The 9,903-nt window shown below is 38.3% G+C and overlaps 1 protein-coding gene and 1 long non-coding RNA gene across 2 annotated transcripts; one reads left to right on the forward strand and one right to left on the reverse strand.

Moving 5' to 3' along the window:
• The first annotated feature begins 60 nt into the window (after positions 1-60).
• Positions 61-4,898, forward strand: TPRKB (TP53RK binding protein). The gene is made up of 4 exons (XM_021524836.3): positions 61-304; positions 772-894; positions 1,199-1,375; positions 2,193-4,898. Exons 1-4 carry the CDS (start codon positions 152-154, stop codon positions 2,277-2,279), a joined length of 540 nt encoding a protein of 179 aa, XP_021380511.3. The 5' UTR covers positions 61-151; the 3' UTR covers positions 2,280-4,898.
• Positions 4,899-5,643: 745 nt separating this feature from the next.
• LOC110467625 (uncharacterized) lies at positions 5,644-8,065 on the reverse strand. Its single transcript, XR_002464890.3, has 2 exons — positions 7,659-8,065; positions 5,644-6,426 (listed from the first exon to the last, which is right to left on the reverse strand). It is a non-coding gene; the product is annotated as an uncharacterized LOC110467625 (long non-coding RNA).
• Positions 8,066-9,903: the final 1,838 nt, after the last annotated feature.

Consider the following 9,903-nt stretch of genomic DNA (forward strand, 5'->3'; position numbering starts at 1 on the left):
GCCGCCCTTCCGGGGAGGGCCGAGGGGCGGCACCCGGCCGGGCGGGAAGGGAAGCGGGGCCGGGAGGCGGGGGATTCCTGCGGGCAGCGCTGAGCCCCGGCCGGAGCGGCCGCGCGTTGTTAGCGCTGTGTTTTCCCCCGACGAGCGGCCGATGCCCTGGGGGATGGAGCGAACGCACCGGCTGGAGCTGTTCCCTGACCGCAGCGTCACGCTGCTGCTCTTCCAGCACGTGAAAAATGCCGCCGCTCTGCGGAAAAAAGCCATGGAAGGGTCCATTGAGGGAGCTCTGCTAAACCCTGCCTTGGTGAGTGAGTGCGGGTGCCGCCCTGCCGGAGGGAAATGCTCCTGGGAGCTCAGGGAAGCTCTCGGTCACACGAGCTGCTTTGCGCTCCGCCGGGCTCCGCGCAAGTGCCTCCTCGGAGTTCATCACTGTGCCCCGCAGCGGAAGGGCTCGGCTCTGTAAAGCGGCCTTGGCAAGATTGGCCAAAAACACTCTTTTGATTCACTTCACATCCTGCTTGGTGGAGTTTAAATCTGCCTCGTGTAAACTCTAGTGCTAATTTATTCGTGCTGTCTAAAATCTAATATTTGGTGCCTTTGCTCTCATTTAACCCATAGTTTCAGAATCTAGTCTTTTTTTTTTTTTTTTTTTTTTTTTTTTTTTTTTTTTTTTGTTAGAATTAGGCTATCAAAATGAAGTGGTCAGGATTTTTTTCAGATTTCAGTACAGTAAGTTAATTCTGTATAATGCTTTCTGTTTCATTTTTACAGATTGTAGATCCTTTTCAGATTCTTGTGGCAGCCAACAAAGCAGTTCATCTACAGAAGATAGGTAAAATGAAGACCAGAACACTCTTTGCAGAAATTATTTTCAGCCTTTCACCAAACAACAATGTAAGATTTATTGAACAAATTTCTTTTTTTGCCAGAAAAGCTTGCTAAGATCCACACGGCCAAACTAAGTAGATGTATTCCTTTAACACTCTACATAGCTACTAGTAGAAGTTTTTAATTATTATTTTTATTTATTATTATTTTTAATTACACTAGTGTACTCATATGGTTTGTAGCTTGTCAGAATTCCATTAATGTAAAATGTCTGTCAGTTTATACTCTTGGTGTATCTGACACAGTAACTGAAAAGGTTCCTTATGTGTAGTGAGAAAATGACTCTTTTTTTTTTTTTCTCATTTTTCAGATTTCAGATGCATTTAAGAAGTTTGGCATTTCAGACAGCGACACAGCAGTACTCATTGTGCTGGTCGTGGATGGAGACAAGAATGTAAATCTGGCAGATATAGCATCTCAGGTGGAAGGCCAGCAAGTTTCCCTAGATGAACTCCCCCAGCTAACAGACATAGCCAAAGTTAAAAAGGTGTGTAGCCAAAAGAGAAGACTGATATGGAGAAAAGGGACAGTTTATTTAGTTGTCTGATTAAATATCAACAGACATAATTACCTTAGGATCTGTATTTCTTTAGCACAACAGAAAACTTGTTTTAAGTGGACCTTGATTATTAGAATTTTTTTAGTTGAAACAAATTTTAGTTGTCACACCCCAACATCACAAAGTTTAAGTCTTGAAATTATTAGTGTTGTCAGGGAATTAGAGCATAAAAGTCAATTCCTGATTACTGCCTACCATGCAAGAACTTTTGATTCCTGTTTTTCAGGCAAATATTCATTTAATTAAATATTTCAGTCCTGAGCAGTTTTATAAGCTTAAGTACACAGATAGTCCCACTAGGGGTGGTTAAAATAAAAACAGGCTAATTATCTCTTAGGAGCTGTCTTGGGGCATATATGCTCTTAACAGATTACCATATGCTAAATAGGTGTTTTGAAGCATATGTCTTCTACGTGATAAAATTCAAGTAACTTAAATCATCTTTATCATGTCTGTCAAAGCATTGATAGGAGACATGAATAAAACTGGACAAATCATAGCATTTAACATATGGAGCTAAAAGTGTTGCTCTCATTCAGTTTAGTATGTTTCCTTATTCTTGCAGTTTCAGAATTTGCTTCAGTTCAAATTCTTTCTTGCAGTCACAAGAAAATAGGAATTTCCAATATAAAAATGGGGGAGAGGGAAATAATCTTCTCTTGTGTACATATTTTTAGGAGTTACGTCATCAGTTTTTTTCTTCCTTATACATCTTTACTGTTTTTCTTGTTGTTTTTTTCTGCAGATGTACAAAATCACTCCCCAGGAAGAAAAAATCGGCACCTTATTGGATAGTGTTGTTTGCAGAATGTCAACAAAAGATGTTTTGTGAAAAGGTGGAAATAAATTTCGGAGGAAGTGAAGTAGCACTGAGTAGTGTGATGACATCTGGGCCTTAACCAAGCTTGGACACAAGGGTAACCTGAGCTGTGTTCTAAGTACAGAGAGCATGCCAAGCAGAATTTGCCATTGACATTTCAGTCCTTTTTCATAACAAGGGAGAGTTCAACTTTAAGCTGAATTTAAACAAAAAGCTTGGAAATCTGTACTTTTTTCCTTTGTCAAATGTTTTTTGGTAGTCCCAGAGAGGGTTCAAACACTGTAAATCATTTCTATTGACCATGCTCTGATTTGTTTTGGTTTGGCAACCCAATGGGTGATATCCTTTTAACAATACTACTGCCAGAAATGCATCTTCACAGCCCAAGTATTTCTGATGGACTAGAAAGAGGAAATTTTTCACAAACCATCAGCAGCATCTCCCTCTTAGTGCTACTGGGATAGAGTTGCTGCCCAGCCTTTGAGGACAGGAAGAGGCAGAGGGGTGCTGGTAGTGTGGAGCAGGGGCATCAGAGATGTGTACAATGAAGAATAAGGTCAGTGTGGATAATGCTGTGGTGGTGTTAGCACCTGACAGTCTGATGTCATCCATTGCTGGATTTAAAGGATAACATGTGGTGCTTTTACTTCATAACCCTGGTTTATGCATGGTGATGCTGAACTCATAGAGCCTGGTTACAGGTGCAGAATTCACAGACAAATTTGCACCATAGGTTGTATCCACTTGTCAATAGAGCTTACATGGTATTCTTAAAGGACATAAACCTTGGTATTTTGAACCACTGCTAGGAAAGGCCATCAAAGGGAACTAGGAGGACTACTGATTTGCAGTAGTCACCAGGTGCAACAGCTGTAAATGTGTATAATTTAATCACATGCATGCATCCTGTTTAAGTAAAACTACTGTCCTAATGAGGTAGAAATCCATACTGTTTGTTAGTTTTATGCTGTACTGTTTTTCTGAGATGTGCATAAAACTATAGCTGTCTGTATTTTATTTTCCTGATGTTTTCTGAGGTATTATGATTTGTGTACTTAAAATATTTTTGGAAGAGAATGCCTCACATTCTAACACATACATTTTGAAGGAGAGGTAAGTTAGAGTTGGAATGTTGTCCCATACAGTAAACAGACCAGTAAACTGACATAGAAACCTGTTTTTATCTGTGTTTCTGTGTTTAATGCAGAAATGTACAGCTTCAGTTTTGCATTTAGATTTAATTTAAGTCCTCCCTTAGTTAAAACACAGTAGTATAAATACCATCCTTTTTTTACCAACCAGACCAATGGCAAATCTAGTTACGAACTACTAAAAGAATTGCAAGGTTTATCAAAGGATTAGGGACAAATGGATGTCTGACATCTTGTTTTAAAGATGGCTTTACAGAATGCATCATCCTCTCTAAAGGGAAATGTGATGCAATAATAAAAAATGGAGCTTGGAAGGACTTGAGTCTTCAAAAGTGTGTCACGTCAGCATGTGAGAATGACCATGGAAAATAAAGATACTTATTTTCCTTTTCTGACAGTCTAGTTGGTACATGGAATATATCATAAGATTCACTGGCTGAACTACAATGTTTTTGTTAGTTTAAAATAACAGCACACAGGCTTACTTAAGCCACTGCCTTTTTTGAACATGTGTAAAACATCTGTCTGGTCTGTTTAATACTGGAGAAATAGTAATAAAATGGTTGCTGCATAAAAGTTTTCACACACAAGTTCCAAACCTGGGTTTCCAGTTTCTACTTCCCCATCTATTTCATTGGTGTAGAGACATTAAGTAGCTTGTTACTGTTGACATAAGTTAAATTGTGATTTACTGTGAGATCCAAATGAGGTGTTTTCATGGGTGGATTTACAGGAAATTATTTTGGAAGCTGAAATTTCTAATGTCATTCAGTCAGACAGATGAATTGGGTCTATGCACTGCAAGACCACAGGTTTTCACTTAGTGTGGTTGCATTATCCAAGTTAAATGAGTTATTTACAAAAACTGGTAATAAAAGTAGATTTTGTTCACCCTGCAAAGATACAGTTGTCTTTCTGAACACATTACAATTATTTAATTTATAACTCTAATGTTACTGATAAATCAAGCAAGGCTATTTTGCAGAAAAGCAAAAATCTAAGAAAAATGTTTTTCAAAACATTTCATGTTCTGCAGCAGTCTCTTCTGAACTTTCATACCTCATCTCTTCCTTTCACAATGTGAAAGGGGATACTGAAGTATTTTCAATACCTTATTTGGACTACCAGTGCTTCACTGGCAGTATTATACCTCCAGAATTTATAAATTTAACAGCTAAATGCTGCATCATGGTGTGTGGATGATTGTTCGAGGGTTTTTTCCCCTTGGTGGGATGCATTTGGTATTTTGTGTTTGACTTCCATCACAATGCGGTCATTGTCTGTCCCACAACCCTGATCACCAGGGGTTTTTGTGCTGCTGTCAGAATGTGTAGGTCCCTCTCTCATCTCATGTACTTCAATCAATGGAGGGCCCATCCTTTTGTGTTCACTTGTAATGTTCATCCTGCATGTTTTATGACTGGGTCCCTGTGTTATGTGACAATGTATTTAATGTGCTAATAATCTGTTTTCTTAAGTATTCCTTTGTGTGCTGTTCTCTGGAGAGTATCATCAAAGCACTGCTCCCACATGAAAGCAGGCTGAGGTTCTGTCTTAGCAAGGGTGCACAGGTGGGGTAATGCTGGCGGAGTGCAGTGTCAGTGGAGGAACACCAACTCCACCACCTCAGTGCCTGCTGAGAGCTGGCACTGGTGTCTCTGGTGCTACACTGACCTTTGTTAACACCCCTGGAGCTCTTTTTGGGGACATTGCATCCTGATTGTGGATGGATACCAAAATGGCGTACACAATACTTTTAAGAATTGTGTTGTCTAGAGGTACTACCTAATTATAAATGTGTATCTGAGTCTGTAAAATACATAAATATCTTGCAGACTGTTTTTTTAATTGGGTTACTATATATTAGTTTAGGCAATGCTAAAATTTGGAGTTTAAGCTGAGTTTAGGCTCCCAAGTCTTGGACTATTGTGTCCAACAGTCACTGTCCCTCAGAGCTGCCAGTCCACTAATGTGTTCTCATCAGGTACAGACAACCAACAGAGTTGAACAGAAACTGCCAAATGGCTCTGTGTTCAGAAAGCTTGCAGGTTGCCTGAGTGGGGTTACTTCCTTGAAAATGTGGGAATATGAAATGCCCCTCATCAATGATGAGCTGGTGTACATAGTTAATGAATTATGGAAAATCAAGTGATGGTTGCCAATAAATATATACCATGTGAAGACTGAGCCAGTTGGTTGTGTCCTAAAGGATTCACAAAAGCAGCTTATTTCATTGTTTTATTTCTGAGTTTACAAAGTCATTACTATAAGTTAAAATTAATGCAAGTCCCATATAAACTCTCTTCAGCAACAGAGGTGGAGAATTCAACTTTTTCAGTGATCTTCCTTTGCCAGCAGAATAGCTGGGTTTGTTGATTGTTTTTTCCTATGTTGTTGTGACATGGCACATTATTTCCCTGCTTACAGTGTATGTTTTACTATGGATTTGGACAGGCAAACTTAGCAGAGGTAGAGACTCAGCAAGTTCACAAATGGAAAGCTTGGATGGACATACAAAATATTGACCAATAAAACAGAAGTTGAACTCTTCTTTCTAGAATATTGTGCTTAAAGTTTCATATGCATGCTGAGGGTAATATAAATATGTACAGGTCAAACAGGTCTCTGTTATTCACAAAATTATATTCTGTACATGGCTTGTTAAATGCTTCATAGATTCACTTCCACAAGTAGCAACCATTTAAGCAGCTTCAAGTAAACTGAAATACACTGAGACCATTTTTTTGTACCTCTTGAGTATGGATAACTGACACAACTATCTCTTTAAATATTTGACAAAGAAAGTTGCTTATTGCTGCTATAAGGACGAATCCTTTCTTGACCAGGCTCCCCATAGTGCCCCTAGAAGGATCATGATGATCACTGTGTAAAGGGTGTGGACTGTAACAAGATCATCTCCATGCTGGTGCTTGAACCCAGAGGTGCTGTGCCAATTCTCACTTCTGTTTCCATTAGTTTTCTGTCTGTGAGCACGGAGAGAATGTATCCTGACATAACAAAAAGCAAGATTAAAGTTAAAATTTATTCTTTATTAACAGTTCAGTTGCGTTTGTAATGAAATCCAGAGTGTGCATTGAATCATTGACTAGATTTGGGAAAGAGCTCTTCAGATTGTCTGGAGCTAATAAAATAATTTCTATAATTGGAAATGCAAAACATTTACCAGCCATTTGGTATTTCTCTCCCACTGACAGGCACAGAGACTGGGTATGGGCTTGTTAGAGGAAAAAACAGTGTTCTTACTCCTTGCTATTGATACAGATCATTATAAGAGAAGAAACATACCCTTTCATTTTGCAATATTATGAAAGTGTCAGGGTCCAAATAAAAAATTACAGTTTCCAAAGCTTTAATGTATAGGAATAAGGAGAGCATGTGATCTTCCCATCCTGTTCTGGCATGTTTTTCTATCTCTGCTTTTCACAGGGGACTTGTGTCAAGGTTTTCATTAGGCAAAGATATCAGTCAGGAGTAACTATATAAAGCATATCTGCAGGATTCTCTGCAGTAATATTTGACATTGCTTTGTCACCTTTCTCAAAGGGTTTGAAACTAGAAGTATTCACCTATGGCAACAAATCTTCAGTTATTATCTTCACTGACAATTGCCTGCTAAGCCTTAGTCCTAAATCCAAAAGTTCATGCTACTTTTGCCTATTTTTTATTTTTTTTTTAGGAGAAAACAAATGTTTAATGTGCATAATAACATCTGAACTGGAATGCCAAAAGGAGATGATTAACTAGCTTGTGATTTTCAGGTTTGTTAGGAAGGGGTCTGAGATAGATTATATGTATTGCAGGTCTGGTTCATATATGTTCCTGCTGTTACTATGACAGAAAAGTAGAGATTGCCACAAATGATAGAACAGATAGAGCTTCGAAGTAAAAAAGAACTTTAAACCACAAATTACATACTTAGGCATACTTGGAAGAGAGCTGTCAAAACCGATTTGTTAAAACTGAAAGACTAGGTAATGCAATCTCCAAAAGGGAATTAATCAATAAAACAGGAGCTCTGCCATTGAGATTTTACAGAAGGTAGTCTGATGGATTAGACTTTTCACACTTTTATCAGGACAATCTGTCATGTGTAGCTGCAAATCAAATAACACAGTTCATGATAATTTGGGAGCATCATGTGAAGACCAAGAGAGAAATATTCTGGCAATAGTTTGCTTTTCTGTTCCTACCTGAGGGGAATGCAGTATATGCAGCTTACCTTCTGCAAGCATTCATGGTATCCGGGTGATTGAGTTCCCACTGCGTCAGATTTCTTTTTGCAGAGAGGAAAGAAGCTTATTTTATCCTTGTTTCCGTGCACAAAATGAGAAAATTTTCTCTCAGTGCCAGCAAAAAGAATCTTCCTTGCAAGCCTACCAACTTGGCCAGCAATAATCTCGGAACATTTCTTATGTATTGATAAAAGCTCTCAAATTAATTGTTTCTAAAGGTGATTTTGACAGAGTTCTTCAAGAAATTCCCTTGAGCAGTTCACAAGGCAAGTTATGAGTAATCCAAATGAACGTCTTCTTTTAGCTGCTGGGATCTCTTGTTATAAACAGTAGCTTGCTGCTGAAGTGTTGCCAAATTTATAACAACACAAGTAATGCACAGATGGAGGATGGTGGTGATAAAAAATGCAGGATGAGCTGTAACTTAGAATTACTTTGTATTAGATCACAAGCTATTTTGGGGTAAAACTTAATTCCTTTCTACAACTGCAATTTGGTTTAAATTGCCTTGGGTGAAATTTCAAGCCACCATCACTTACGTGTGCTCTAATACTCAAAATATTTTTTATGGAAAAAGCAGAGGGCTTTTTAAAAAGACTTTGACTTTTATGATATGATCACATTCAATAAGCAGTCAATAAGCAATATATATTTGCTTATTATATATATACCACAAAATTATATTGCAAATAATATATATACCACAAAAAAAACACATTTTGACATCTAACAAAGTAATACACATCCTATTATTCCCTGACCACCTGGAGCTATTAATTACCAAGAGGCTGTGACAGTGCAGAATTTCTCCTGAGCTGGGTATTGCATGATCACCTGGGTTAATGGTGGGTTTAGTATAACCAATTCAATGCCCCTGTAATGATTTGTAGGGCTTGTAAACAAACACATTTAAATTTGCAATTTATGAAGACAGACCAAAACCCTTCTTTACCAAAACACTTTATTCCATCATCTTTAAAATAATTGTATTTTTAATTTAACTGTTACTTTCATCTTATTGTCACATATAAATAAGACAAATCTGAACTTGTAATTCTGGTGCATTTCTAAAGGCTTTTGCCTTTTCTTCACATATGTCCTGGTTACAGCATCTATGTTTTTATATAAATAAAACTGGTTCCTTTCGTTTTATTAAAACAACGAGTAATTTCCAAATATTTCCTGGAAGAATCACTTATACTCCAGAAAATTAAGACTGTTTGTTGACCCATGTGACTAAAACTGTGTCACTGGAAGCAGCGAAACTACTAAGGACAAAGATTAATTCTTCATTATTAGTAATATATTAAATACAGTAAACCAGAAATATTACAATTGGAACTTGGAAGAAGGAATTCAGACATGAGTAAAGAATTACTGACTTAAATCAGTTCTAGCTTTTTCAGACATGATCCTGATAATATAGGAAGTTACAACTCTTGGATTTAGTTTTCTTAAATAACACATATGGATAGATGCAACAGTACAAGCTGTATACTAGTCAAGGGACACACCAATTACAAAAGGCCTGCCAAGGGGAGCATAGCGCTGCCCCAAAACTGCTCCATCCACACCTTTCTGCTCAGCACCACCCACGTGCTTGGCAACTCAGCCTCAGCAATAGGCTGCTTTTCCTGCTCTGCTTAGGGTTAGGGTTGAGAAAAGCACAAAGCCCAGAGCTCCAGAGACTGAAGAAGGCATGGCAAGGGGAGCAGGGCACTGCCCCAGCATTGCTCCCTCCACAGATTCCTGCTCAGCACCACCGTGCTTGGCACCTGAGCCTCAGCCTGCTTTTACTGTTCCACTTAGGGTTAGGGTCAGGCTTAGGGTTGAGAAAAGCACAAAGCCTAGAACTTCAGGGACATTGCAACTACAAGAGGCAAAAGGGAGCATCCATGTCATCTCCCTACACTTGATGACAACAGCTTTATTTCACAGTTTTCTTTACTTTTGACCATTGAATTTCTTGCCATTAAAACCCTGCCCTAGTCCATTTGGTTCACTTTTTTCTCTGAGATTTCATTTCCTTTCGCAAAAGGAAAATTTCATTTCATGAAAGGAAATGAAATCTTGCAATTTCAAACAGTACCAATTCAGCAAGGTTTGGTCTATTTCCCTGCGCTTCATGTCATCCATGTTAATTTTTTCACTTTGGTTCAGAAATTTCAACAATGAAATCTTGAAAACAGAGAAGGAAGTGTAACAAACACTCTGGAAGGGAAATATGATATG

The sequence above is a fragment of the Lonchura striata genome, chromosome 5 (assembly GCF_046129695.1).
Source record: "Lonchura striata isolate bLonStr1 chromosome 5, bLonStr1.mat, whole genome shotgun sequence".
Lineage (NCBI taxonomy): Eukaryota > Metazoa > Chordata > Aves > Passeriformes > Estrildidae > Lonchura > Lonchura striata.

Coding starts and splice junctions, on each gene's coding strand:
- TPRKB (XM_021524836.3), top strand. CDS start 152: ATGCCCTGGGGGATGGAGCGAACGCACCGGCTGGAGCTGTTCCCTGAC. Junction 305..771: donor CTCTGCTAAACCCTGCCTTG/GTGAGTGAGTGC, acceptor TCATTTTTACAG/ATTGTAGATCCTTTTCAGAT. Junction 1,376..2,192: donor ACATAGCCAAAGTTAAAAAG/GTGTGTAGCCAA, acceptor TTTTTTCTGCAG/ATGTACAAAATCACTCCCCA.